This window comes from Eremomyces bilateralis, assembly GCF_010015585.1.
Source record: "Eremomyces bilateralis CBS 781.70 unplaced genomic scaffold P152scaffold_19, whole genome shotgun sequence".
NCBI lineage: Eukaryota > Fungi > Ascomycota > Dothideomycetes > Eremomycetales > Eremomycetaceae > Eremomyces > Eremomyces bilateralis.
The window spans coordinates 338,184-364,029 of NW_022985085.1; the positions used below are offsets into that span (position 1 = coordinate 338,184).

Genomic DNA, 25,846 nt, shown 5'->3' on the forward strand with positions numbered 1-25,846 from the left:
GTCCCGCAAGCTACAACACGCAATGGGGGGCTTTGAACATATCCTGCGCTGATAAGGAAGAGATGATGGACAAGCTTGAGGAAAGGACATTTGCAAAAACGAATTAGGATGACTGTATCGGTCTGAAGGATGCAAAGCTGGTGGATCGTACCGGAACAACGGCAGACGTATCACGGAAGTGTATCAAGAATTCGAGATGCATCTCGGAACGAAAATATTCATAATGTCACAATGTTAATTTCAAAACGATTAAGCCGTTTCATGCATTTAACAACTTGATGGCGTAGAATAAAGCATAGAAATATGCTCTGGATTTGGTGCTTTCGGTTGCTCTAGGAGCCCTGGTCATGAGGTCATCAGCAATCCGAGATACGTTCGAGCCATCGACATTCTGTTCCGTTCATAATTCATATGAAGGTATTCAACCCGGGGCTATACATGAAGGCCGGTTCTCCTTTCTGACTCTTTCTCCTGATTGTTCAATCAATATTGTAGTCCCTTCTGGAACCATTCGCAACTTCGAAAGCCACCCGAGATGTGAACATCACCCCTCCAACCCCAGCGACCTCCCGAAACTGAACCGACGATGTACGGCAGCATAAAAGCACAGCCGCTGCCCACCACGGTTGCGCAACATGGCCTCCTCGAGTCAAGAGGCGCCGAAAGTGATCCCCGCGCAGCTCTCCTTCCTCGCGATCTACAACCCGTCGCTCGCGAAGTCCGATGAGACGTTTCGCGACCAGATCCTCTTCTACTATTCACGATCGGCGAAGCTTACGAGGAGGGTGGCTCACGATGATACATCCAAAGACAAGCTACGTGATGAAGAGAACGAGAAGCTGAGGCAGATTGGTTTGGCGCAGGGTATGGTAGCTTTTGCGAGGTATGGATACTCCAACAACGAGAGGAGGGCGCGGCTCATCGTCTTCGTAGGGGCTTCAGCGGAAAGGACACGGTCGATAGTATTGAGACCGAGAAGTCCCGGATTGTAGTTGATGAACTAGAGTCGGGATGGTGGATTCTTGCTGTATGCGACGCCCAACTACAAGTTAATCCATCTCTAATTCTGCTAGTCCATCGACTTGACGCGAGTGCCCCAAAACACCCGGTCTCCTGAAAGCAAAGTAGCTGCAGAAGGACGAAATGCAGCGCCGATTTACGAATACTCCTCACGCGAAGTCAGTCCTCCTCTCCTGCTCCTTCAGCAACTCCGTCGAGCGCACCGCCTCTTCCTTCTCCACCACGGCAATACCCTCGATGCTTTGCTCCGCCGCCTATCGCGAACGAAACTCTGCCACTCCTTGGACCGGTTCTGGGCGAAGTTTTGCAGCAACTGGGATGTCATGCTACATGGGAGTCCCGCCGTGGACGTGTTCGATGGCATCAAATTGGCCGCGGGAGGCGAGCTAGGCATGGGGGTTGGAGAAGAGGAATGGGGCAGCGGAGAGCGAGAGGTGCTTGAGGACTTTGCCAGCCGAACCGACGGGCTGGTTGATGTCATGATTTCGCGCTTTGGGGAACCATCGAAGGTGCAGCTTCGCAAAGGACGGAATGCAGCTAAGAAAACCAACGCGAAAGATCCCGGTGAACTCGAGCCGTGGATGGGCACGAATCGGTATCCAGGGCCGAATGACGGAATCGTATTCTCAGGAGTGGGAAACCTGACCCGGGGCTCCATTCGCGACGTCTCGCATTGGATGGAATGGATATACTCCTACGGCGAGAGTGCGTATGGTGCCAAAGAGAGTCAGCGATCGGACAGACGGCAGGCGAAGAATTCCCGCATACCTAGCCGGAGCCCAGAAAGTCAGCGATCTACCTCGGGATCAAGCAGACTGGGCGTACCCAAGGCTCAAGGCCATGCTCCCGGAATCCCTCGGCCGATTGTGTCCCCGGTGGAGAGATCCCTTGACACGGTATTGAACGAGGCCGAAGGACAAAAGCCAACAGAGCCGCAATCGACCGGTGCCGGGGGGGCAACCTCGCTTGGCGATCCGGATACTTGGGTACGGTACTTGACTTTGGGCTATAAGTCCGGGTGGGGAAACACGGACAATACTTCCACGGCATCACAAGCCGTGTCGACGAAGCCCAAGTCGGTTCGAGACGGACTTGCCGAGGAGAGCACTTCGCCGGAGATGCGACACCTTGAGCCGCAGCCAGAGGAAGACCCCTACGACATCGAGACCAGGTTACGAGCCAGAGTGCAGAAAGAGAACCGCGGGCAGTTTATCATTGGGCTGCGAGGCAACCTCGAAGAGGACGACGAGGACGCCAACGCGAGTTCGCCGTTCGAGGACAATGAAGAATCGGATTCGAACGACGAGCGGGACAACCGGACGCGATTGCGGACCTTGCAGGTCGAACTATCTGGGAAACTGGGGTCAGAGGGAGAGGAAGTTGAACCTGGGGGGGATGGCGGCGTAGGGACGAGACTACAAGTGCGTGTTGTTGTATACGTGGTAAGCTTGGTCGTGCAACTCGGTCCAGACGCATAATTGACCCCTTCCAGCACCGGCCGTTCATCTACGCCTTTCTCTTCGAGCCCTCCACCCCGTCTCTCTCCCTCTCGACCTTCTACCGCCATCTCCACGCCTTTTTCTCCCCGCTCCATCAGCCGTTGAGCAATAGCACCTCTCCCGTTCGATTGGCCGCACGCATCGCCATGGCGCCCCACGCGCAAACGACGAGCACCACGTACGGTCCGTCGCCTGCCACGGCCAAGACATCGAGGATGCGGAATCCACATCCGATTTATCATATCGTTCACGACCCGACGACGATGAGCACGCATACCAGCATCCCGAACATCCCTGAACTCCACCCTCGACACCCGATGCATATCCTGAACGTCCCTCCGCCGGCGACCCAGCCCCCGAATTGGAGTCGCGTGGAGGCGCTCCACGTCCATTCGCAGATCATCGCCACCATCGCCGCGACGAGGAAACGGCACCACGACTATGACCCGGGAGAGCCGAACGAGGATTGGAGCATGCGGAGCGAAGGCGAGAAGGAGGTTGAGCGGACCTGTCGCACGTCGAGAGGCTGGTGGGTGGTGTGGATGAAGATGCTGACCGCTGCCTCGAATGATGAGGTAGACCCAAAGATTGGGGAAGGGAGCAAGTCAGACCGTTCTTCAACCACTGAGCCTGCCACAAGCGAACCGTCGACAGGGATGGAATCCGAAACCGAGCACACAAGCAGCGAATCCCGTTCGGAAGGATCAAAACAGCGGCAGCGCCCATCTCAACTGGTGAAGGAGGCCATCCTGATCCGACAGGCTGGGGATGCCGCCGCGTCGGCCAAAGACACCCGAAGCACGAGCCTGAACATGGGAATGGGGTTGTTCAACTTCGGCACTTCGGAGCGGACTCCACACTCGACGGTGCCCGTCCCACCGCAGCGACTGGCCGAAGGGATCGGTGTGGATGCGCGGAGCTACATCGACGGGATCCTGGGCTTAAGCATGTAAACCACCGAACACGTGTGTCGAGCGGATGATGATAATCAAATATCAATTGACTGAGTACGTAGTCGTGTATGTTTCCGTCCCGCCATCATGCAAGCATTCCGCCCACCGGTCCTCAAAACCAAACCTCTATAGAAGGGTATATATAATTCGGTGGGGGTAGGTAACTCGTCCTGTGATCTAATCTGAGGGTATTCCCCTTCCAGATGTCCGGATATCCATCCCGTCACGGCGCCCCACCCCCCTCCATCGCCCAGCGACAGATCCATCTATCCTCTCTGCATCCTAACGCTCCATTCCGCGATCCCTCCCCACCATCTAGGCAAAAAGACTCGCCCCCCCGCTCTCAATCGCCTCAATCTCCGCCGCCGACCACTTCATCCGCTGAAACCGGCGCGGCAGCTCGCTCCGGTCGAACAGCTCGCCGCGCGCGGGCGCGACGGGGCCCAGGTCCTTGCCCGGGTGGGCGCCGATGTGGCGGGCGGGCGGCGGGGGCGCGTTCAGCGGGCCGTGCTGCTGGGCTTTCTGGCGGTAAGACGCGAAGGAGTTCCAGGTGCTGGGGAGGGAGGAGGTGGGGGATTCGGGGTGGGGGTGGGGGGTATGGTCGATTGCTGAGAGGGGGTTAGTAAGGGGAGTAGGATTGAGTTTGGGTGGATGAGTTGGAGGGTGGAATGGAGGTGGATAAGCCCATAGAGGGGAGTCCATAGGAGCGATATCTACGGTAGGGCTACCCATTCGATCTACGTACTGGCTGGAGTGGCTCTCTTCCCCAAGAACTGAATCATGGGCTGCCTGTGCTGCAACAGCCGTCGCGTCGCGTTCATCGTGACTTTTGGAAAGGTTGGAAATCCGTCTCGGAAGGATCGGAGCGAATCGGAACGGGATATATCAACGAGAACAGGGGCCGCGGAGCAGGTCTAGAGGCACGATGAGCCGTCTCGGACGGCGAAGAAGAGAATTAAGACAGATGAGCAGGTTGGATGACGGAGGGAGGTTGTGAGGAAGCGAAAGATTCAGAAGTTGGGGGAGATACTGGGGAATTGGGAGGGATGGTGGTGGAATATATTATTGTGGTGCTGAATCTTCTGCGGTTGGAATGGTTCGGGTGATGATCATCCAACTTCTGGCGCTGGCTGCTGCTACAGTTCCGACGTGGGGCGCCCATGCCGCCTCCTCCCCCGTCAGTCAGCACCAGCACATCATCTGGCGCAACCGCTGCGGATTTCGGAGTTGGCCTAGTTCGTCTCAATGGACCATGGTCGTTATCGGAGCATGTGAGATTAATATGAGATTTATTATGAGTGGCTGGTTTGCGAATGGCTTCATGAATTGAATGCGGACCGAGTCTTGATGCAGAGGACAATAGGAACGTCCGTAGTATTGTGAGCACGTCTATTGAGACCCTCCTATGGAACAGGTATTATTGTTGCAATGATTCCTTTACAATTCACTCCGAGTCCAGTGGTTTCCATTTCTATTTCCATGTCCTTTAGCCTACTTCATATTCGACATATCTCTATACCATCAAAGTTCACTCATTGGCATGTCTAGGCTACATATTCCGTCCAGCGGATAGACAGCTGAATCCATCACCTCCACCATCGCTAAAGACTCCCTCCGAATTCTCGACCGTCCCATCGCCAAACCATCCTCCACAGTCCCCAACCCCCACCATCCATCACCATGATCGAACTCCTCCTCTACGGCACCATCCCCTCCTCCCGCCACCTCCAACTCCTCAACATCCTCGCCGCCCACACCGCCATGAGCCCCGTCCCGGACAACTCCCACAACGTCCTCCTCCGCCCCGCCAAACCTCCCCCCGCCAAACCAACCCACCTCGGCGGCTCCCAGGACATCCGTACCGCCCGCTCCCCTAGCCGCGCCGGCGCTCCCCCCGAGCAGCTGTCCATCTGCCGCGTGTCGAAGGAACTCGGGCCCGCGGGTCGCTCGGACCGGTCGCGGCGGACGTCACGGCAGGAGGATGCGACGGGACCGGAGGCGGGGACGGAGAGCAGCGCGGTGGAGCTGGGGAATTCCATGGAGGTGAAGTTCGCGGGGAAAGATAAGACGAGCGGGATCTGGACGATGCGCGTGGAGGAGGTGCCGGAGCCGGGGCAGCGGCCGGTGGTGGTTCGGACGGTGGTGGAGACGACGCGGATCGAAGGGGATATAGGCGCGTGGGCGGAGGGGATGGGGTATGAGTACGTGCTGCCTCGCCAACCGGATTGACCGAAGGAGAAAAAATATGTCCAGCTCACCGTTTCACTAGATTCATTTCCCATCACGTCCTCAGCGGCCACCACCTCGTCCATGGCAACCTCCTCATCCGCATCCATCGCGTCTCCCTCCTCCCGATGCCGACCGTGCTCGCATCGCTACCAAACGACGCATGTCTGCAGCTGGCGGAGCTGCCGCTGCTGGATCCGGCGGGGACGTATACCCTGGAGGTGTCGGTCCGCACTATGGACAAGGCGAAGCCGGAGCTGATCCAGGCGGCGACGGCGGAGCTAGAGGCGTTCCGCGCGGAGATGAAGGGCGTGGTGGCGTTGAGTGTGCCGGATCGGTTGGCGATGGATACGAGGGTGCGGTGAGGTGGTGGGAGGGAGGATTTCCATGGGACGTTTCCTTGGATGGCTGGAGCAGCTGCTTATGAGGACTGATCCGTTCCAAAAGCGCAATCAATGACCAAACTACAAGCAAGATTTCTAAACCTCAATCACAAATTCACGTCCTGAACAACACCTGAAATTATCGTTTGATATTGATTTATGGATATCACCATTCCCGCGGACATTTAACCGCTCCGCATCCCCTGCGCCGACCTAAGATGCCAATGCATCAATGGATTAAGCCGCTGAAGAAGCCCGCCGTCAAGGACGGGGACGGCCCCCACTGCCTCATTATGCGGGCCGAGCCACCGACCAAGGAGAATCCCTCCAGCGTTCCGTGCTGTTAAAGGGGTAGGGGATATCATAAGGGCAAAAGGATATCGTACAACCATGCGTGCCGCCCCAGGAGTCGAGAAAGGACATTTCCCTGAAAGAAAAATCTCCAGACTTTTGGCGCGCATTTTCCTGCCCGTTTCCATGTTTTGGGTAGGGTCCGGGAACACCGAGCGAGCGAGCGAAGCCGTCTAGTCCTCGTGCTAGGCGCTTGGAAGAATAGTGTATATCGTGAGGTGTATATGTTGGTTCCTCGGTAAATGAGCTGCATGGGATATCCTCGGACGCGTATCGATCCCATATCGTGATGGTCGTCCCGTTAAAGTCTATTAGATCGTGATCGTCGTGAACAAATGAAATCGTCGCTGGTATCCTCCTCGCGTCACCGTCTCCCCTGCCTCGATGCCTTCCACCCCGTCCACAACCTCCACCACCGTTTTCTCGCGTCTCCCGTCCCGGCTCCTTGAACCGACTTCGACTGCACCCGCACCATCGGCCCGACGATATCCTCGTCGCCTCGGCGCGGGAACTTCCCCTCCGCCTCCTCCGCGCTGACGTTCGGCATGGGCATCGGCGCCGGGGCTGTCACGTCCAACGCATCCGGCTCGTCCACCTCCTCGTCGTCTACCAGCCACATGACGTGCTTCTCCGCCGCCGTGTCGATCTCGCTGCTCGACGACGAGGCGAGCGAGTTCTTCGCGACGCCTTTGCGCACTGTCCGCCAGTTCTGGCGCCACTCGGCGTCCAGCTCGGCCCATTTCTTCTCGGTGAGCTTGAACACCTTGCTGGTGGGGCCGAAGTGGTCGGCAGTGCGCACTTGGTGGCGGGTATAGTTCCCGCGCGCGATCGACCAGTCCCTGAGGAATTGGCGGTACGTCGGCGGGGTGAGATCGTCGGGGACGTACGGCTCGGGGTCGATGGTGAAGTTGGCGTGGCCGAGACGCGTGGACCAGGCGTCGCGCGGGTGGGAGATGAGGAACGAGGAGGGCTGCGAGGAGGTCTGCTTGATGGATGTGAGAGATGGGCGGGTCGATAGGGCCGGGGACGAGGTGCAGGTGACGTCGGCGGAGACGGCGGGGAGGGGAAGGAGCTCAACGGAGGGGCCAAGGACCATGGACATGGGAGAATTCGGATCGGCGACAGTGGGCGACTGGAGCGGTGAGGGTACATCGTCATTGACCTGATCGTTGGTGTTGAGGAGCGGTGGGAGGAGCGGAGTCGACGCTAGCAATTCTCGATCGATGGGCTCCACGATGGAGCGGTCCGGTATGATGATCTCCTTGGGCACTTTCGTTCTCCTTTGCTCCCCATCGGAGGGGTCCGGATGCGGCTCGATACTTTGCGGATCGAGGTTCGGGAAGAAATCGCCTTGCTCGAACCCGGATTTCACCGAGCTCGTAAGCGACGATGACCGTGTTGATGGCGCCGCAGACAGCGTGAATGGGCCTTGGGAGTTCCGGGCAGTATTTCGCCGTCGTCTTGAGAAACGGGTGCCGAGTCGATTGACGACTAGCTCTAGCTGGGTATTACTCGACCGATCCTTCTTGGAGCAATATGGCGAGATGCTGTCGAAGTCTTCGTTGAAGAAACCGTCCGCAAAGTCGAATTCATGGGGTTGCGTATGGATGACACTCGATCGTGACGCATTTTTGGAATCGTCCTGGACTTCGTTTCTATCGTGTTCATCCTCTCCCTCCCAGGGATCCTCCCTCAATTGGGTCAACTTTGGTGCGCGTACCACGGCGCCTTCCAATTGCTCGGTTGACGGTGACGTTGAAGAAAGAGAGGAGGTAGCGCTTGGTATTCGTGAATGACCGCGCAATGAGAACGTTGGTGTCAATGGCGTTGAGCATTCCGAGCTCATGGATGGAAGCGACTCCCATGATGAGATGCCAGCATATTGCGGGGCGGTCGCACCAAGGTTCAGGTTGCCGTCTTGCGAGGAATTTCTTGGAGGGTTCGGATTGCTGTTCCGTTTCGCTGGAACGGAGGCACCCGACATGCGCTCCGGCAAAATTAGAGGGCGCAATTCACGCATGGCGAATGCATATGCCTTCAATCGTTCGTCTCGTGCACCTGGGCTTAAGATCGTGGATTATTGCCAGGAATAGAGCTCAAGGAGCTCTGGTAAGGATGTGCACAGACGCGACTGTTGACCCTTGGTGATTTGATAGGGTCTCGTGGAGAATCCCACCGTGAAATGATGGCGATGCTGGTGACGGAAAATGATAAGATGAAAAGGGAAGAAATCGTCGCAGTGGTAGATCTCGAGTCGAATATAGCTGAGAGCGCTTGAATCTTCACCTAAATCCAAAATGTCACCGGTGCAGACCTCACTTTCTTAGTGGCAGTGGCGGGTACAACTTTTGTTATGCCACTTGCACTTCAACCGTCTGGGACCCAAGTTGGTACCGCTACCGCCCCATGAAAGATGTCCCTTGAACCCTTTCGCGTCCCCACGCACCGATTCGCTGTTGGCCGCTGTCACGCCGTAATCGGTCTCAGGGTCCGAACAAAAAACGGAACCGACGAAAGGAGTCGCCAGCCAAATGCGTATAAAACCGGGTTTGCGTGTGGAAGGTTGGATGAGTGATGTTGGCGAAGAATCGCGAAGAAGCGAACGACGGGTGCGAAGCGGAGTGGCGCGAAGGTATCGATTTCGACGTGCCACGATCGAGAGAGCGAGATAGGAGTTTATTGAACACGTTGATGCGTCGTGACTGGCTTGAAAGGCCGGTTGAGTGACTTTGCCCGGTTGCTCGAAGTGTTTGGGGTTCAACCAAGCCTGAAGCGAGCCTGAGTCGATGGATTTGGCACCGTCTGCAACGCAATCCTTTTCGATTGGCTTCCTTTCGTAGGGGAAGTCGTTGGTCTTGTGTTTACGACCAATCCGGATTGAGATGTTTCGTGGATGTGTTGCAGTTTTGGTGTAAGACGGTGGCACGGTGGTCCAGTGTGTATGGTCAGGTGAAAGTGTGCTGGAAACCGAAAACACGGTGGTGTTGACAAACCCAGGATTTTCCCTTTTCCGCAGTTGTTTTGAGCGAATGTTGATCAACAAATAGCTGGAAATGGAAACGAAAGAGCGACTGGGAGGGACGTGGGTTTCAGTACTGCGGTGGAAGTGTGGGAACTGGAAAACGAGAAAAATGGTGATGGGCGGTGCAGGGCGATATTATGACTTTTGACTCATTTGGGAATTGAGATGACGGGCGGTTCCGCAGTGCTGGGATTTACGTGCTGGCAACACCTCAATTGTCCGGACTTTTAGAGAGAAAGAGAAGGGATATTTGGTGGGTTGGACAATTGGACAGTCGGACAAGATGGTCGAAAAGAATCTAACTTCTAACCAAGGATCTAAGTTAACTAAAGCAATTGACAACCGCCCAGTTCTCCGTTGCGGTGTCTGCGACCAGAAGTGCGACTCCTGCGTAGTGCGCAGTGCGCAGTGCGTGGGATGGATGGATGCGGCTGCAGAAGAAGTCGGAAAGAATCATGGCCACCGGCTTTTTCTTTCTTTACCAACTTTGACGTATAAGCGATAGTCCGAAGTGACAAGCGGCTTTTCCCACCATATATGATAAGGCAAATCGCAATGAGAACCGGTAATGTTGTAAATATTGTAATATTCCTCCAGCTCCAGGGGCCCCCCTGCGTTCTTCACTTCGTCCCCTTTGCTCGGGAGACGGGGAGGGAATTTCAAGCGAATCACCGGGATATCGCCGTGAAAAATCCAGAATTCCTCCCAATAATCAGACGCTAACTGAACCATCCTGTCCCCACTGGGTCTGTTAAACGGTCCTTTCCACCTGCATCTCCTGTCTCTAGCGGGCGTTGGGGAATCTGCTAATCGACAGAGTTGACATTTGACAACGCACACGGCACGCTGGAGTCGTAAGAGCCGTGACCACCTCGTCATATCATCACCTTACTTGTTCCTGTCGCACTTCTGACTCCTGCAGCATGGGGATAGGGGATCATGACGCGGTAACCGGTTAGTATCTCATTCGCTACTCCGGCCGGGGGAAATACTCTTTTGGAGAACTCCTACATCGGTGTCTGGCGAAAGATGACATCAAACTTTGGTGGCGTATATTGTACCTGAAAGTTATGTTACGACTTACGAGGCTGCTCTAGGGGTTAGGGCTGACCTACCCTGACTCAGGAGAAGGGACAAAAGGATACCCCATTCTAACCAACTACAATAATACAGTGGACAACCAAACTGTTTAGAAGCGGAGAGGATCAACAATGTCTAGACCACGATTCTCCATATCTAAAGTCCCAACAGACATTATTGTCTATTGACCCACGGGAGCCTTTTCTTGCTCCGACGGAGTCTTGACAAGGGGATGGCAGGTCAACTTCTGCTGTGTGAGAATGGTCCGACATATCACATAATATCTCACTTGCCCATCTCTATGCATCCACTCCGGCTCTCCTTGGTGAAAACCGGTCCGAGGTATTAGGCATTCCATACTGCACACCGGTAACGTTTCATGCCGGTCGCGACTCAATGGTCAATTGATCAATTGGTCAATTGGTCAGTCAGGGCCATCGAAAGCACGTAAATATTTCAACCGTTTTGCCGGCCGGGCTGGTGGAGCAATGAGGTCTGGACAAAGATGACCTCCACACGCTCGGCCCTACAGCCCAAAATATCCCACTTTTCCCTCCTCTTTTCTCCGGTTCGAGTTGCTTCAATGGAAGGTGGAGCCGACGACTGTACAGTGGGTACATCGTGACGAATTTTTGCCTGGGTTGACCTCCACAGGCCCAAGCCCAAAATCCGATATCCTCAGCAGCAAAAATATTCCCGGCCATCTTGGCGTACGTATGGGGCATTTTGGAGCACATGGTTGAGGAGTAATGCTTGATCCCTGGGTGAAAAGGATCCAGGCGATTTGAATTTTTTGAAACGATATAATGCCGTAGTATGAAGTCTACATCGTGTGAGTACTTGTCGTCATGCCCTACACAATCGTCCGCGCCCATGATGGTCTCGACGTTGGGTACACGAGCGGTCATGTTGCGCATGTGCGGCGACAACCGGAAAGGGTAATTCATGACAACCGCCGTGGAGAGGTGTTCGGACAATTCGTCGGTCAAGTCACCGAAGTCAGTCGTCAACTAACCAACGGACAACTCACATAGTCACATGTCGCCATTATCGCACAGCAGACCAAATCACAGATGACAGCAGAAGACGACAAGCCCGCTGCCAGCACAGCACGGCATCAGCACAACTCATAAATCACCATGAAGTTGTGCCATGGTACGGAGGAGTACCACCGTACCTGTTCCTCTGCTTGCCCAAAAACCGCCAACCGCCAACCGCCAACCGCCAACAAACCAGCCCCTCTCGTAGGATTTCCTTTCCCAGCGTCCCAGCTCTCACAATCCCGATACGCCAATTGCACTAAACCACGCCCACGGACAGCGATGCAACGATCCTCCCAGCGGCCAGCGCCTCCCCCCAGCCCGGTCCCTACCGGCTACCAGCCACCAGGCACCCCATCGCCGCCATCCACGTTTTCCGTGCTCGTTAGGGACTTCCTCGCTACCGCCGACCAACGTTGGGTGGGAGGGGTAGACCAATGGGCGTGGCAGGTTCGCCGGCAAGCGTGCCACCGGCTCAAAGCTTCAAAGAGCCAGGTATCACATGTGCGTCGCGTGAAGAGTGAAGACCCTCCCTAGTCCCTACGATTAGAGTGCTAAGGCATGCCACTGATGAAAGTTGACATGTGGTCATCCGCTTCCAATTCAACCCCCAATGACGAATTGACGACGCTATAGGCAAATGGAATAAGACGGGAACAAAGCGGTAAACCCCAAGCGAAATGGGCGATGACAGCTATGTTTCCCATCGTGAAACCAAACAGGAACCGCCAGCAATCCAATCCCGGATCCTCGCAGAACATGCGAGAAGCAAGCAGTCAGCGCAAAAAAACCGGGGATTCATGGCATTTGCGGGCACATCTCCCGCGCCGCGCAGATGGTCCGAAACGATTTCGGAGCAGGACAGTCAACGACCGGAAGAAGAGGGAGAGGAAAGCCGATGTCGTGCGCCCAAACCCCCAAGTCGCAAAATCCCAACAACATCAATGCGCTGGAAAAATTGAGAATCGAGAACCAACCATCCTGCATCACTTCGGCTGTAAGGCGAGAAAATGGAGAGCGCATGCAGGCCACAAGGCCACAACCGCTCTCCCTTGTCCGGGTCGATTCCCCGATCGCAGATTTGCTGCAGGCGGAACCACGTGACATCCTACCAATGCCCAGCGTCGTCCATTCATTCGTCCATCGTCATTCGTCCATCGTTCATCGTCCATCTCCCGCCTCTTGCGTCACCAGGAACACACATCGCCCCGAGGCCCGAGAGAACGGAGGCGATGGGCTCATGGATCATGGGTTTTTCGTGATTCGTGAGGCTTGATCCCTTTCATCGGTTTCATAATCCATCCATGGTTTTCAGCGCCGTACATGATATCAAACCCCAACCCCAACCATTTTTGACAAATGACAACCGACAAGTGACGGCGTATGGGGTACATGATACATAGGGCAGGATGGAGTATAGCATTGCCTTGATGTCTTTCATGTCGATGCTTTGCCGCACGCCTCTCCGCCTCGTCTAGATCTGCCGTGTTCGCCATGTTACAGCCCATCGCCCACCGTCGTCCCGAAGTGGGGCGAGCGACTATCATGCCATCGGTCACACACATCTACTACGCCCTTCCCCAACCTCTCCCGCGATTCGGGGCGCATGCGATGCCATGCGATGCAGATGGAGACCGGTTTTCGCGAGAAGACAAAGACCAGCCTTCGGAACCAGACAGATCTCGTCGCTCCTTCCTGCATTTTGCAGCGAGCCAAAACCAGGGAAAAGCGGATGGGGTTTGTCTAGATCTCGTCGGCCGTGTCGTGAGGGACCGATTGTTTCAGACGTACGGTTGTTGGGCTGTCGAAAGCGGAGGCAGGCAGGTAGATAGGCAGATAGCAAGGGAAACAAAACATCTCGATATCAATCCCGTCCCTACTTCCCTACTGGCGCGCAAGGCTGGGCAATCGATATTCCTATCCTGAATGCCTAGTCGCAGCGCACGAAAACGCTCTCTCCTGCGCTGGTCATTGTTGCAAGCCGCGAGCAGGCACAAAGCGACGATCAGAACGACGCGGATCAATATCTTGCTGGCGTTTGGGAAGCACGAGACGACAGTAATCGTTCACAAGTACCTTACAGGTATGCAAGGGGAGAGGTCGAGGATTCCCTTACCCTTTTGAACCGGTTCAAGTTACTAGATATGTAACCGTACCTGTACCTCTTTGACTGTTTGATCGCTGAGATAGAAAGAACGGGGAACAGAGGGTATTGAAGGACGTGGCGAAGATGCAATTGTAGCGCATAGACAACCACCCCCCCGTCGTTCATATGGCGTGGTCCATTTGGGGACAGGAAGCTGTGTACTCCTTGCTGTCAAGTTAAGCTTACACTGGCATTGGTAGCTATCAGAAGGAGGCAACGAGAGTCGAGATTTCGGTTGATCTTGTGCCTCCTTTCCAGGCCATGGGCAGCGATATGGTTCTTGCTTGCGGCGAGCTCCGACGACTCTCCAAGCGTGCAACCGGAGAATTGAGCGCTGTTATTGATATTGTATGTGTCCTAGTCTGTACAATATGAGCTTTCCGGCGGTCATCAACACTATGGCAACGGCATACGCTGTTGCAAGTGGCTTGTCGATTTCATGGCCAAACAGCCGTAATGCCATCTGGATGTCGCAGGTTCAGACGACGCACTCAGTATTGATATCTCCTTCGAGACGACATGCCGGCACTATTGGATATGTGAATACGCTTATGCCGCGCTACAATTGTGCAAGATGAGATGTTTTGCAGAAGGCGAATGCTGTGAGGCCGTGGGCGTGCCCATCGTGTTCAGGACGACACGGACAACAAAACACTCCATGTCAATAATGGCAGAACTGCTGTCAAGGTTGTTGCCTTAGTGCCCTCAACAAGTGTTCATTGTTTAGAAACCACCTGATCCACGTCACCCTGGAAGCAGAGGTAGCTAGGCTGTGTAGAACGGTCATTCATTCGAGATTGGTCGGCGTGGCCGCCGCGTATTCGTTCCTCCTCTGCCATCCACACATGGCGCAGGACGAGTATGCACTGCGGTATGAAGATGCATCTGATCGGAAACCACAGGTATCCTCGGCCGTGGGAGCGAACCAGTCCCTGGCACTAAACCCAATAATGGCTCCATATCTGCCGTTGCTCTGCTGTGCCTTCGAACTGTTGACAAGCGGGGATTAGGGTTAGTCGAGGTTCGTGGACAAGAGGGGGTGGACGAGCAAGAAACAATGCCATAGTTCGTGAACGAACGAGCAAGGAAATCGCGAGGACAATGTGAGACCGATAAATTGTTGAAACGTTTCGCAATAACGCCTTGGAAAACCGCTCATACGCACCTGGAAGTTCACCGTGACGATATCCTGAAAGCCCTCCTCGAGCTTCGGTGGTTGGTATCGTGTCGCAAACCCCGCGAATGCAACCTTCGGCAAGATGTTTCGCTTCTCAGGGTTCATCTATAGAACAGAAACGGGTTAGTCGTGATTCCTGTCCAACTGTTTCACCATCATCTGGGGGACTCGAGTCCAATCAGATCTCGACCCTGGACTGGAAGTCGGAATATGTCGCGGGAGTATACATACCTCCTCGTGGTTTAAAGCTCGCACGACATCGTTGTGCTCGCATACCTCTGAGGGCGCAGTGAACAGGACGCATCGGATAGGCACGTTCAGCTTTTTGGCGAGATGGACCCAATGGGCTCGTGTCTCGGGGTCCGCGTTCGTGTTGTCTGGACACCGTCGTTAGGTCTTCTAGTCTACCAAACATGTGGCCGCTTTGTTGATTGTAACCCGAGACATCAGGTCCCAATATATGTATGTCTTAGATTACCACATATGGTTGCTGGGCAATGTAAAGCGGGAAAGGGGAGTTTTCGGGGAGTTCCTTACCGACAGCAACAGAGACCTTCTTATCGGTAATGTACTCCGACGCTATTTTTAAACACCGATCTCTCTGTTCGCCAAGTCAGCCACTGCATATCTCCAGATGTTGTGGAGGGTTACGCAAGGCTCGAAGCCGAGCTACCAGCCATGGAGGGGCTTTCGCAGCATGTCAAACAAGCTAGCTGTTTGAGCCACTGCTTTATGCCATGCTCATGTGTTGTGCTGATGGAGGTGCATACCGACTTCAACAGGTCTTGGTTGACCCTTTCGTACTCCAGTGGCTGAAGGTATTTCCAATAGAATGTTGACTTTCCACACCCTGGACTGCCGCAGAAAAGGACGATATCCAATGAATCGGTCTTGCTGAATAACTCGACGCTAACTGGGAACTCTCAGTCAAATGCTCATGGCTATTGAATCCGGAATTCGCTTGGCGAACAGAGGTTTATGCGGGGGTTTATGCGGAGATTTATGCGAAACTCACCAGTTCCGTTCTTGATCGCATCTTTGGCGACGTAGTTGATGGGGTCAAAGACTCTCAAGAACACACGAGGCTCTTCATTGAGGAAGAACTCCTCCGGTGTCAGATACTTGAGGCCGATGTTGGCGGCGAAGTTCCTGTACGCACGAGCGGATGAGGTTAGGCTCGAGACGCCTCGACACTTAAGAGAAGATGATATAGAAAGCCAACATACCGGTCTGAACATGAGAAATCCTTCTTCAATTTGCCCTCTGCGGTGCGCCCGCCCGCGTCTCCTACGAACAATGACTCCTCCAGGTCGATGTCATCGTGCTCCAGGTCGGAGTCGCTCAAGAACTCCCTCCACATCCCAGGCCTTGGTTTCCGGTGCACGTCATTCGCGGTGGCCGCATAGATCCCTATGGTCGGAATGTCAAGCTGCGTAAGTACGGCCGCAGCCTTCGACTTGAAGTCATGGAGGCGTTTCGTGTGCGCCTTTGGCAATTTGGGGTTATGGTTTAGGTTGATTCCTCCTTGATTGCTCACTATCGCAAGAACATACCTGCTCCGGACATGATGTCAGTCCCATTTGGACGGTAAAGGAAGTTTGGTAGAGGTGGGTAGATGGACCGACCCAAACTTACCCTTTGTCTCGCAAAGATCTCAGGATGCCAGGCACAGATGGATGCCACCACTTCCAATCATTCGCATCACGAGCGAACTTGTTGCCCGACAAAGGAGCAATAATTGTTGAGTCCTTTCAATAAGTTAGCCATGATGATCCAACGACGTCCCAACGGTACGAACAAAGTCAAAAGCGGCGACTTTAATCTTGGCGCCATCAGCGGAGTGGATTTGCTTGGGCGAAAAGTCGGAAAACCGTCCCACGAGAAGGCTCCCATTGACTTCTCGCCATTTGATAGGATCTGGCAGCTTCTGAGATGACGGGGTAAAGAAGTTTGCGACCGTTTTCTCTACCTCATAGTCAATATCTATTTCTTTCGTTTGGGAGCTCCGTTCTTACGAGTCGTTGTTGATATTTGTCGTCTTTTTCCAGGAGGCGGCGACACTTTGCCTTCCAGCAAGTTAGGCCTTTTGTCTCCGGCCTTTGACATGATCTTTCCAGACAAGTGTGATGTTGTAAGTTGACATGCAGCGTATATCTGGGATTGTCTACACCAGGAAGATGCCGAAGGGAAGGTTCGACAAAACACATTCATATACCATGATTTCGCCCTGATGGACAGAACTATTCACTGATTGATTGACAGCATAGTTTGAAGTGTGTTTTCTACATCCGGAACAGCTGCGGGTTGAAGGGCGCATGTGGACGCGTCGATTAGCTTCGCCTTTCATGTAATTGTTCACCAATCCGATCTGACCATCATTAAAGATCGTCGCCTTGCCGCCTCATCAGCATAATCAGTCAGGCATGAAGTTTTGTTAGCGCCTTATTGAAATCACCCCGGAGGTCGTGGACTGGTGGTATATCTTACTAAGAAATTGAGCACGTGATCTATATGTGTGAGCGCCTTAGCACCCTAGCTCCTTACTGGGAGGCTGCCTTATTGGCTTATCCCCACTGTACAGCAGAGCGCAAGATAGGGTTTTCTTAATGGTTAAGTAGCCAAGTACTTGGTTCAACGGTCTAATTCTTCTTGAACAGTCTCCTAACGGTCTTTGAACAGTTGGTTAACTGGTCATAGACGGTCTTGCTGTTTCGATCGTTGTTGAAGGAAGGAACGGCTACATAACGAGTGCAGGAAACAGGGCCTGCGCCCTGCTGTAGTCTTCCATGTCTATTTGGACGGACAAACAGCACTCAAACATTCATTCGTCTATGTATGGACACTTAGACTGAATAGTCAGGTTATAATGGAAGCTCTACACCATTGATATGATTGGTAGTTTGCATGATCCAAAACTGATTTCCAAGTGACGCTGATAAATGCAATCCTGAGGCCACAAGGCATATAAGTTTCATGTTCCTGAATTAACCAAAACAGGACTAGCGTGTACCCCTGTTACCTCACATCCCAATCTCCAACGTCTTTCGCCTTCGCGTTTGAAGCTCTCGATTGTCGACTGATTCCAACTTCACTTCCACAACGACATCATCCTTTGCCTCCCGGAGCTGCCCTTCTTTTCTTACCTCAGTCCCTCTTTCACTGTACCTGTCAATCATTATTCTTGATACTGACCTGCCCTTTTTCTACCCCCTTGGTACATTCTTTAATCCTCCCTTTTCTCGATTTCCCCGACTGAACAGCCACTCTCCTTCAACCAGGCCTATATCCCTTACCAATCGAATCTCCCGTCGAATCTCCCGTCAAAATGAAGTCCTTCATTGTCGTTGCCCTTGTGGCCCTCGCCCAATTCGCTGTGGCAACACCCCCGGCCTGCATTCTTGCCGCCGCAAAGTACGCGTCAAGTTCACATTGCTTGGAAAGGAGGGAAGGCTAACACGCATTTTACTGTAGCACCCAGGACAACCCGGCCGACGTGGAAGGCATCTGCAAGAATAAAGCGAGCGAAATTCAGGGAAACCTCGCGAGCATTTGCGGAGGCCAGAACGACAACGCCCAGAGTGCCTTTGCGGCGATCTGCAAGTCCGCGGGAGTTACAGTTTGTATGCTGACTCTTTCGAACCTGCCATGAATCGCAGAAGGATGTTGACAATCTATAGCGCCCTACGTCGCCTCTAGCAGTGGAACTTCCAACGGACCATCCAGCGGACCAACCTCTACTGGCTCCCCAACCGGGTCGGAATCTGCTAATACTGGTGGCACTCCTACAGGTACGCTAACATCTCCTTTTTCCTCCAGCTCTTCATCACCTTCCTTCCTCTCTAGCGCTTCCGGTGCATCCCCCTCAAGCCCCTCCGGTACCAGCCCTCCAGCTGGTTCCTCCGGTTCAGGCGCGAGCTCCACCTCAAGCCCGGGTTCACCCTCAGGGTCTCCGAATCCACATGAATCCATAGGCTCATCACCGAGTGGTACGTCAGGTTCGGCAAACCCATCCGACTCGACAGGTGCGGCGTCTCGGAGGGAGTTCGGATCGTTCGCTGCGGTTGCGATCGCCGCGGCCGGCTTGATTATTGCTGTTTAGAGCGGGAATTGGACACTTCCAACGGGATACCCAGTGGAGCATACATTAGATTGCCAACTTCAAGAGGAGTCTGGCCGGGCGTCTTCGCATCATTCCACAGTGAGCATTCTTGCTACACCTCAAGTGTTGGATAATTTGATCGGTTATATGGAAATCGGACTTTAAAAGGCATCCTCAACTAAACTGTGTTCAACCATATTAGAGCATAATCAATCATCTGGATTCTGGTTCATTTCCCATGGCAAAGGATCGTGGCGAAACATTGCGCCTTCCATACGATGTCTTCGCAGTCGTCCAAGCTGTCTACTTCCCACCTATTGAATATAGATCTAAAAGGATGATAAATAATGATTTAATCGAACCGGGAGGATACCTATTAAAATTTGAAATAGAATTAACTAGCCGGGAGCGCAACGGGTAGATAGATTGACTGGCCAGTCAGAGTTCGGCCGATGTCGCTTACGAACGACATCCCCAAATTTTGCTTCCCCAGACTTCGAACACCCTAGAAACGACAACATCGTAGCATTGAGCTGCAAGACACCAAAATGATGGCTGGCAGGACGCGAATATGGCCTTCGGGCAGTTCGAAGGTAGCATCTCAATCGATGATTCGGCGATCGACAGCTAACCCATCGTAGGCCTTCCCTCTCCGGACCTGTCAACCCATCCCCATCCGCCATCTTTCCCGCCAGCTCGCAACCGCAGTCGACTCCTCCAAGTCTCCATATCCCAGCGCCTCAACCGTCGCAGCACGCACTCCGCCCTACGAAAAACTCGTCAACAACCTCCAACAAGTCCGCCGCATCCTCGGCCCTGCGCGACCGCTCACGCTCGCCGAGAAGATCCTCTACTCTCACCTTGCGTCGCCCGAAGCGAGTCTCCTCGACGGCACGGACAACGGCCGCAACGTGCGAGGAAATGCTACTCTCAAGCTCAAGCCGGACCGCGTCGCCATGCAAGATGCAAGCGCGCAGATGGCGCTGCTGCAGTTCATGTCGTGCGGACTGCCGTCCACCGCCGTCCCGGCGAGCATCCACTGCGACCACATGATCGTTGGATCGCGCGGCGCGGATGTGGACTTGCCCGAGAGTATCAAGGGGAACAAGGAAGTGTTTGATTTCCTCGAGAGCGCGTCGAAGAGGTATGGCATCGAGTTCTGGCCTCCGGGCGCGGGCATCATTCACCAGACGGTGTTGGAGAACTATTCCGCGCCTGGCCTGATGATGTTGGGGACGGACAGCCATACCCCGAACGCAGGTGGTTTAGGAGCTATCGCGATTGGCGTAGGAGGTGCGGATGCCGTGGATGCGCTGGTTGATGCGCCGTGGGAGTTGAAGGCCCCGAAGATCTTGGGTGTGAGGCTGGAGGGACAGTTGAGCGGGTGGGCAAGTCCCAAGGACATCATTTTGAAGATTGCTGGAGAGTTGACGGTCAGGGTGGGTGATATAACCGCTGCCCCTAGAAATGGTTCCAAGTCTAACATGCGTAGGGCGGCACCGGATTCATCATCGAGTACTTCGGGCCAGGCGTAGACTCTCTAACTTGTACTGGTATGGCAACGACATGCAACATGGGAGCGGAAGTCGGCGCTACGACGTCTCTATTCCCCTTATCTCCTGGCCACATACCATACCTGGAGGCAACCCATAGAGGCTCGATTGCTCGCGCCGCCGAGAAACTTGGGAAAGACGCCGGAGACCGCAACTACCTCACTGCAGACAAAGGTGCCGAATACGACAAAGTCCTCACCATCGATCTTTCGACCCTCGAGCCGCATATTAACGGTCCCTTCACCCCCGACTTCTCTACCCCACTCTCCAAATTCTCCGAGACCGTGTCAGAAAACAACTGGCCGGAAACATTTGGCGCTGGCTTGATCGGTAGCTGTACGAATAGTTCCTTCGAGGACATGACACGCTGCGAATCTCTTGTTAAGCAAGCGGAAGCAGCGGGCCTAAAACCTAAGGCTGACTTCTTCCTTTCCCCTGGCTCGGAACAAATCCGAGCTACCGTCTCAACTTCGGGTACATTGGACACATTTACCTCTGCTGGTGCCATTGTACTGGCGAATGCATGCGGCCCCTGTATCGGTCAGTGGACGCGGACGGACGATGTCAAGAAGGGCGAAAGCAACGCCATCTTCACCTCCTACAACCGGAATTTCCCCGGTCGTAACGACGGTAACCGCGAAACGATGAACTTCCTAGCTTCCCCCGATCTAGTCACGGCCATGGTCTATTCCGGCCGCACCACCTTCAACCCACTCACCGATACCATCGAAACCCCCTCCGGCACCCCGTTCAAGTTCGAACCCCCGACCGGCACCGCTCTACCCTCCGCCGGCTTCGAATCCGGAAATCCCGAATTCCTCCCCTCTGCGCCGATCCCCGACCCATCATCCGAAGTGGCCGTCTCCCCCACCTCATCCCGCCTCGCGCTCCTCGACCCCTTCCCTCCCTTCCCCACCCACGAGCTGTCCCTCCGCGTCCTCCTCCGCGTCAAGGGCCAATGCACCACCGACACCATCTCCGCCGCCGGCCCCTGGCTCAAATACAAGGGCCACCTCCCCAACATCTCGGAGAATACCCTCATCGGCGCCGTCAACGCGGACACCGGCGCGACAAACCAAGCCATCGACGTCGACGGCTCGGCGCGTACGATCCCCGAGCTAGCGAAGCGGTGGAAGGCACAGGATCAGGAGTGGCTCGTGGTCGCGGATAGCAACTACGGCGAAGGCAGTGCCCGCGAGCACGCCGCGTTGCAACCGCGATATCTCGGCGGTCGGGTGATCCTGGCGAAGAGCTTCGCGCGGATCCACGAGACGAACTTGAAGAAGCAGGGGATCGTACCTTTGACGTTCGCGGATGAGGGCGATTATGATCGGATGAAGGGGTGCGATGAGGTGGAGACGGTGGGGTTGTTGGAGTGTCTCCAGAGCGGGGGGAAGGGGGAGGTGCAGTTGAAGGTGAAGCGAGATGGGGAGGAGTGGGTGGTGAACGCGAAACACCAGTTGAGCCCGGATCAGTGCGGGTTTATCCTAGCGGGGAGCGCGTTGAATCTCCTGGCTAGGCAGGGGAAGGAGATGAGGGAGGAAGTTGTCAGGGAGAATGAGTTGACCGATTAGGCAGCTATTATATGCAAGGTCAGGGCAACATTAGGTGTGTATATCTCATTGATCGAGTATGGTAGATATATGCAGGCATCTGTAAATATAGCATCGCTACGTAGTATGTTTGTTAGATGAGATCGATCCCTAATTTAGCGTTGAAGATCAGCAAGTGTGGTAAACATCCTATTTAGGGCCGAGAAACCGATGGGAACCTAAATATTAAAGCGGGATGATACCTAAAATTGCCACAGGCGGATTCAGAGAAATTAATTGTACTATTTTCCTTTTGGGGTATATCCATCGCAGTAGTTATAAACACCGGTTCGTCAAGACGCCGCTAACGGAAAACACCAATCCAACCCTCATGGGAAACATGGCGCAAAGGCCGGACATAAACCTGCCAGTAGAAGGACCACCAGGCGCTCGAACTATACACAGTACTGGCACCAACGAGACCAAATGACCATGTCACGGAAGGGACAGACAATCCAAAACATCACACATCACACATAATAATCAAACAATATCCCACTGCCCTCGACGATACTTCGGTCCGCTATGGACCAAATGCCGCTCATCCTCATCTCTCGGATTACTCTGCACCGTGATCTCGCGGGTATACTTCACCGCCCGGCTCGGCAACTCGATCCCCCCCATATCATCGCTGGCGGAATCGAAGCTCTTCATGGCGTGGATCTGCGATTTCGACTGGCTGCCGCCCAGGTCGGTGATGCTCTCGGTCGGCAAGGTCTGGAAGGACTTCTTGACGCTGCTGCGGTTGGAGAACTTCTTGCTGCGGCCGCCCGAGTAGCCGGCGGCAGCGGAGGAGCCCTGGGTGGTGCCGAAGATGCGGGGGAAGACCTTGGCGAGGATGGGCTTGATGCCGTGGAAGCAGGAGAAGATCATGCCGAGGTTCCATTCGATGCCGCCGAGGATCCAGATGACGTTACCCTCGTCTGCACCGGGAGGTTAGTGCGAGGTCCGATAGAAGGGGGAGCATGGCTGCGGCAGACGGCTTACAGAATAGATCGAAGACTTTTGGAGGGATGAAGATAAGGTGGATGTACCAGGCGCGGAGAACACCCACGATGGAAATGCTGTGACTGCGTCAACGATGCTTCTCGAAGCGTACAGGGAAGGCGGACTAACAGGGAGCCAACCGAGAATACAAAGACGAGCCCTAAGCGCGTCTTCAACGGTTGCTGGATCTTCCACAGAGCCCGAGATGGCCACCAGTAAATGAGGAAGTCTGTAGCACTATTCAAAGCGCCAGCGGCAATCGAGAAGCCCGATCGATTGATACACACTGTTGGCGGGACGCTCAAATCCCAAAACGACTGGACTGGACTGCTTGGATGTAAGCTAAGGAGTACATTGGCATGGTAAGAGGCACCACGTACAGGCATTGGAAAATCGTCACCAGCGACATGCTGATCATGAACCCCAGGAGAAAGGCGATCATTAGGTAGCAGAACATGCGGTTCGCTTTGGAAGGGAAAATCCGCAGGTACGTGAAGCAGAGCGACAGTTTGGGGAACGTGACGTTAACGTTGAACAACGTAGTGGCTGCCAAAGATATCTACCACGTCGTTAAAAAGTGCGTTCGATGGTTTGGATGGTCGTAAATACCTTCTGGTACCCCCCATACCACTCCATTTTGAAGTCCCATACGTGATAGCCAGCTCCATACTTCCAATGTATGGTGGCTAACACCGTTGTGCCGATGATGGCTAACTGAAGAGATGTCAATGACGGCCGTTGACTGACTGGCACTTGGAAGCCATACCACACCAACCATGATGCAATAGTCATCCATTCCAAACCCTTTTGCCAGATTTAATCGGATATATAGTCTCGCAGCGACAAACATTAACATCAAAACCATGCCCGCGAGGAGGCTGCCCAGAGTAGCGGGGACCATGGTCGAAGGGTTCACATAGTTCGGCGCCGGCCAAGTGGCCATGACCTCAGGAGGAGCAAGCGACATGATGAAGCGTGGTCAAGGAAAAAAATCATACGAATGACTGCCAAAGGACGAACGAAGCCAGGGGACGATGACAGATGAACAAACATCATGAAAAAGAAATGGATTAATAGGCTTCTGTTAAGATAGATATAACCAGGATTTCCGTAGCACCGTCCTGATCATCGGAAATCTGGACAGGAACCATCGTCCCCAGACGCACGCCCCGGACAGCAGGCTTCTGAACTCTAGGACGACGATCCGAAGCCGTCAACCGGGTCGCTTGACACTCGCTTCGAGGTGGCTTTGTCAATGGGCGACCATCTCCTGCAGGAAAGGAAATAAACTTCAGGTCCGGCCTGCTTCGTTCACCCCTATCCCCGCTCTTTCGTCCCTGAATCTGTCGGATTTCCCGCGTCGACTCAGACCTTTCAGGCGTAGAATGGACTGGTACGTAAGAAGGATCGTCTAACTTCCCAGGGGAATTATGCATGAGCGCGAGAGTACCTAACCCGTTCGGTTGAGAAGACCGTGAGTGGGGGGGCGATGAGCAGGTGTCGTACTGTCGTTCTTCCGCTAAGGTTACTGAACAGCCTCATGCTTTTCCTAGTTTGTCACGGAGAAACCGGCGCGAATACCGTCGCAATAGCGTCAATTCCCGTGAATAGTCAGATGATCTACCCCACAAAGGCCCAGAAACTCCATCGACCTTCTCAACATAAAAGGTGCAAGTTAGTGTGCGGATTTCATCGCACGCGGAAATTGGAAAAAGAAACTATCGAAATTCAGACGATCTAATGAGGAAGAGGACGTGGATCATGGATTGACGGATGTGGGGATGAGTGCTGTCGCCTGCCACATCCAGGAGAACGGGACGATTGCATGAAATGCATGGCGATGTAGGAATGGCACGGATCTGAAACTGGCCCCTGACTCGTTCTGTCTCTCCCCTCTCTCTTTCGGCTGTCATCTTCTTGCATGGACCTGTAGTTGGACTGTTGGAGAAGCTTAAACTTTAAACGATTTCGTGTGTGGCGGTCTGCAGGTCGCAGGATTACAGTCTTGAGTCTATGGAGTACAGTCCGCAGGTTTGCGACAGTAAGTGCGACTCCAACTGTCTGGCGCAAGAGGATCATCACTTTCATTTACTATTAATAATAACTTAGCGATTCCCTCTTAAAGTTAAGATTTGCGTGAACTTTGGAGCCGAGTACGATGGCTGACAATCACTTGAGCTTTGGAGATACGATTCCAACCCGAGATGATGGAGGATGCTTTCATGCGATGATCGATAAATCCAGATTTCAAGTCAGGCATGACCGCATGGGGAAGGGCATTGACTCAATTGACATCTGGCTTGTAGAATTGCACAAAGGTGCATCCCCACCAGATATCGTATAATCTTGCACAATCCCGGCTGGGGCTGCACGCTACGCCTGCCGTGTGGGTTAACGCAAGCAGTGCAGACTTTAAACGAGAGGACCGAGGAGGCTTGTGGACTGTGGACTGTGGAGTGATCTCAGATCTGTGATATGCTTCGAGTTTCAACAGTTTCATTGCGCCGTTGGGAGAGGACTAGGAGCAAACCATTTTTTGACCGATGTGAATTGACGTTCCGTACATGCATAGCCGAGAGGTTCCACGAGGCAACTACCTTAATATTCCCATCGCCCAGGTCTCCAGTGAGTCTAGCCTCGAAAGACTAAAGCTAATGGCTGCAGAATTGCGATAATTCCGTCATCCGTATTGGCTGTCTTCGTGAAGGAGTTGCCACA

General features: G+C 54.0%; 12 protein-coding genes across 12 annotated transcripts; 7 read left to right on the top strand and 5 right to left on the bottom strand.

Annotated features, from left to right (window-relative positions):
* Positions 1 to 206: 206 nt before the first annotated feature.
* On the top strand, positions 207 to 3,822 carry P152DRAFT_460784 (uncharacterized protein). The gene is made up of 4 exons (XM_033679990.1): positions 207 to 883; positions 934 to 1,027; positions 1,074 to 2,462; positions 2,513 to 3,822. The coding sequence occupies exons 1-4, from the start codon at positions 636 to 638 to the stop codon at positions 3,470 to 3,472; spliced, it is 2,691 nt and encodes an 896-aa protein (XP_033531904.1). The 5' UTR covers positions 207 to 635; the 3' UTR covers positions 3,473 to 3,822.
* On the bottom strand, positions 3,574 to 4,483 carry P152DRAFT_106597 (uncharacterized protein). The gene is made up of 3 exons (XM_033673589.1): positions 4,218 to 4,483; positions 3,745 to 4,080; positions 3,574 to 3,689 (listed from the first exon to the last, which is right to left on the bottom strand). Exons 1-2 carry the CDS (start codon positions 4,291 to 4,293, stop codon positions 3,788 to 3,790), a joined length of 369 nt encoding a protein of 122 aa, XP_033531905.1. The 5' UTR covers positions 4,294 to 4,483; the 3' UTR covers positions 3,574 to 3,689; positions 3,745 to 3,787.
* Positions 4,448 to 5,159, top strand: P152DRAFT_460785 (uncharacterized protein). Its single transcript, XM_033679991.1, has one exon. The coding sequence runs from the start codon at positions 4,566 to 4,568 to the stop codon at positions 4,800 to 4,802; it is 237 nt and encodes a 78-aa protein (XP_033531906.1). The 5' UTR covers positions 4,448 to 4,565; the 3' UTR covers positions 4,803 to 5,159.
* Positions 4,748 to 6,219, top strand: P152DRAFT_460786 (uncharacterized protein). Its single transcript, XM_033679992.1, has 3 exons — positions 4,748 to 4,886; positions 5,021 to 5,673; positions 5,742 to 6,219. Exons 2-3 carry the CDS (start codon positions 5,153 to 5,155, stop codon positions 6,061 to 6,063), a joined length of 843 nt encoding a protein of 280 aa, XP_033531907.1. The 5' UTR covers positions 4,748 to 4,886; positions 5,021 to 5,152; the 3' UTR covers positions 6,064 to 6,219.
* An 83-nt stretch (positions 6,220 to 6,302) lies between these two features.
* P152DRAFT_106515 (uncharacterized protein) lies at positions 6,303 to 8,648 on the bottom strand. The gene has a single exon (XM_033673588.1). The coding sequence runs from the start codon at positions 8,450 to 8,452 to the stop codon at positions 6,797 to 6,799; it is 1,656 nt and encodes a 551-aa protein (XP_033531908.1). The 5' UTR covers positions 8,453 to 8,648; the 3' UTR covers positions 6,303 to 6,796.
* A 2,026-nt stretch (positions 8,649 to 10,674) lies between these two features.
* P152DRAFT_106746 (uncharacterized protein) lies at positions 10,675 to 11,629 on the bottom strand. Its single transcript, XM_033673590.1, has one exon. It carries the CDS (start codon positions 11,479 to 11,481, stop codon positions 10,963 to 10,965), a length of 519 nt encoding a protein of 172 aa, XP_033531909.1. The 5' UTR covers positions 11,482 to 11,629; the 3' UTR covers positions 10,675 to 10,962.
* On the top strand, positions 11,578 to 12,304 carry P152DRAFT_106932 (uncharacterized protein). The gene is made up of 2 exons (XM_033673592.1): positions 11,578 to 12,078; positions 12,152 to 12,304. Exons 1-2 carry the CDS (start codon positions 11,674 to 11,676, stop codon positions 12,197 to 12,199), a joined length of 453 nt encoding a protein of 150 aa, XP_033531910.1. The 5' UTR covers positions 11,578 to 11,673; the 3' UTR covers positions 12,200 to 12,304.
* Positions 12,305 to 12,998: 694 nt separating this feature from the next.
* P152DRAFT_516149 (uncharacterized protein) lies at positions 12,999 to 14,298 on the top strand (the record flags this gene model as incomplete). The annotated part of the gene is made up of 4 exons (XM_033682931.1): positions 12,999 to 13,398; positions 13,515 to 13,657; positions 13,921 to 14,068; positions 14,197 to 14,298. The coding sequence occupies exons 1-4, from the start codon at positions 13,069 to 13,071 to the stop codon at positions 14,296 to 14,298; spliced, it is 723 nt and encodes a 240-aa protein (XP_033531911.1). The 5' UTR covers positions 12,999 to 13,068.
* Positions 14,299 to 14,478: 180 nt separating this feature from the next.
* P152DRAFT_106506 (putative DNA 3'-phosphatase Tpp1) lies at positions 14,479 to 17,330 on the bottom strand. Its single transcript, XM_033673587.1, has 10 exons — positions 16,913 to 17,330; positions 16,696 to 16,862; positions 16,533 to 16,645; positions 16,124 to 16,450; positions 15,913 to 16,046; positions 15,668 to 15,810; positions 15,435 to 15,498; positions 15,129 to 15,274; positions 14,886 to 15,002; positions 14,479 to 14,709 (listed from the first exon to the last, which is right to left on the bottom strand). The coding sequence occupies exons 1-10, from the start codon at positions 17,106 to 17,108 to the stop codon at positions 14,659 to 14,661; spliced, it is 1,458 nt and encodes a 485-aa protein (XP_033531912.1). The 5' UTR covers positions 17,109 to 17,330; the 3' UTR covers positions 14,479 to 14,658.
* Positions 17,331 to 18,051: 721 nt separating this feature from the next.
* On the top strand, positions 18,052 to 19,224 carry P152DRAFT_460790 (uncharacterized protein). Its single transcript, XM_033679993.1, has 4 exons — positions 18,052 to 18,308; positions 18,369 to 18,517; positions 18,575 to 18,685; positions 18,893 to 19,224. Exons 1-4 carry the CDS (start codon positions 18,223 to 18,225, stop codon positions 18,994 to 18,996), a joined length of 450 nt encoding a protein of 149 aa, XP_033531913.1. The 5' UTR covers positions 18,052 to 18,222; the 3' UTR covers positions 18,997 to 19,224.
* A 277-nt stretch (positions 19,225 to 19,501) lies between these two features.
* P152DRAFT_421489 (aconitate hydratase) lies at positions 19,502 to 22,363 on the top strand. The gene is made up of 3 exons (XM_033677167.1): positions 19,502 to 19,589; positions 19,638 to 20,435; positions 20,489 to 22,363. The coding sequence occupies exons 1-3, from the start codon at positions 19,545 to 19,547 to the stop codon at positions 22,121 to 22,123; spliced, it is 2,478 nt and encodes an 825-aa protein (XP_033531914.1). The 5' UTR covers positions 19,502 to 19,544; the 3' UTR covers positions 22,124 to 22,363.
* A 234-nt stretch (positions 22,364 to 22,597) lies between these two features.
* P152DRAFT_107089 (uncharacterized protein) lies at positions 22,598 to 24,480 on the bottom strand. Its single transcript, XM_033673594.1, has 6 exons — positions 23,895 to 24,480; positions 23,738 to 23,842; positions 23,509 to 23,687; positions 23,258 to 23,455; positions 23,129 to 23,205; positions 22,598 to 23,064 (listed from the first exon to the last, which is right to left on the bottom strand). Exons 1-6 carry the CDS (start codon positions 24,093 to 24,095, stop codon positions 22,625 to 22,627), a joined length of 1,200 nt encoding a protein of 399 aa, XP_033531915.1. The 5' UTR covers positions 24,096 to 24,480; the 3' UTR covers positions 22,598 to 22,624.
* Between the last annotated feature and the right edge of the window lie 1,366 nt (positions 24,481 to 25,846).

Coding starts and splice junctions, on each gene's coding strand:
- P152DRAFT_460784 (XM_033679990.1), top strand. CDS start 636: ATGGCCTCCTCGAGTCAAGAGGCGCCGAAAGTGATCCCCGCGCAGCTC. Junction 884..933: donor GGTATGGTAGCTTTTGCGAG/GTATGGATACTC, acceptor TCGTCTTCGTAG/GGGCTTCAGCGGAAAGGACA. Junction 2,463..2,512: donor TGCGTGTTGTTGTATACGTG/GTAAGCTTGGTC, acceptor GACCCCTTCCAG/CACCGGCCGTTCATCTACGC.
- P152DRAFT_460785 (XM_033679991.1), top strand. CDS start 4,566: ATGGTTCGGGTGATGATCATCCAACTTCTGGCGCTGGCTGCTGCTACA.
- P152DRAFT_106597 (XM_033673589.1), bottom strand. CDS start 4,293: ATGAACGCGACGCGACGGCTGTTGCAGCACAGGCAGCCCATGATTCAG. Junction 4,081..4,217: donor GAAGAGAGCCACTCCAGCCA/GTACGTAGATCG, acceptor ACCCCCTCTCAG/CAATCGACCATACCCCCCAC.
- P152DRAFT_421489 (XM_033677167.1), top strand. CDS start 19,545: ATGATGGCTGGCAGGACGCGAATATGGCCTTCGGGCAGTTCGAAG. Junction 19,590..19,637: donor GGCCTTCGGGCAGTTCGAAG/GTAGCATCTCAA, acceptor AACCCATCGTAG/GCCTTCCCTCTCCGGACCTG. Junction 20,436..20,488: donor CTGGAGAGTTGACGGTCAGG/GTGGGTGATATA, acceptor TAACATGCGTAG/GGCGGCACCGGATTCATCAT.
- P152DRAFT_106506 (XM_033673587.1), bottom strand. CDS start 17,108: ATGAATGTGTTTTGTCGAACCTTCCCTTCGGCATCTTCCTGGTGTAGA. Junction 16,863..16,912: donor ACAAATATCAACAACGACTC/GTAAGAACGGAG, acceptor ACTATGAGGTAG/AGAAAACGGTCGCAAACTTC. Junction 16,646..16,695: donor AAGTCGCCGCTTTTGACTTT/GTTCGTACCGTT, acceptor ACTTATTGAAAG/GACTCAACAATTATTGCTCC.
- P152DRAFT_107089 (XM_033673594.1), bottom strand. CDS start 24,095: ATGTCGCTTGCTCCTCCTGAGGTCATGGCCACTTGGCCGGCGCCGAAC. Junction 23,688..23,737: donor GGTATGGGGGGTACCAGAAG/GTATTTACGACC, acceptor ACGACGTGGTAG/ATATCTTTGGCAGCCACTAC. Junction 23,456..23,508: donor GTGACGATTTTCCAATGCCT/GTACGTGGTGCC, acceptor ACATCCAAGCAG/TCCAGTCCAGTCGTTTTGGG.
- P152DRAFT_106746 (XM_033673590.1), bottom strand. CDS start 11,481: ATGAATTACCCTTTCCGGTTGTCGCCGCACATGCGCAACATGACCGCT.
- P152DRAFT_106932 (XM_033673592.1), top strand. CDS start 11,674: ATGAAGTTGTGCCATGGTACGGAGGAGTACCACCGTACCTGTTCCTCT. Junction 12,079..12,151: donor CAAAGAGCCAGGTATCACAT/GTGCGTCGCGTG, acceptor CACTGATGAAAG/TTGACATGTGGTCATCCGCT.
- P152DRAFT_460786 (XM_033679992.1), top strand. CDS start 5,153: ATGATCGAACTCCTCCTCTACGGCACCATCCCCTCCTCCCGCCACCTC. Junction 5,674..5,741: donor GCGGAGGGGATGGGGTATGA/GTACGTGCTGCC, acceptor CCGTTTCACTAG/ATTCATTTCCCATCACGTCC.
- P152DRAFT_106515 (XM_033673588.1), bottom strand. CDS start 8,452: ATGCGTGAATTGCGCCCTCTAATTTTGCCGGAGCGCATGTCGGGTGCC.
- P152DRAFT_460790 (XM_033679993.1), top strand. CDS start 18,223: ATGAAGTCCTTCATTGTCGTTGCCCTTGTGGCCCTCGCCCAATTCGCT. Junction 18,309..18,368: donor TGCATTCTTGCCGCCGCAAA/GTACGCGTCAAG, acceptor ATTTTACTGTAG/CACCCAGGACAACCCGGCCG. Junction 18,518..18,574: donor GTCCGCGGGAGTTACAGTTT/GTATGCTGACTC, acceptor GACAATCTATAG/CGCCCTACGTCGCCTCTAGC.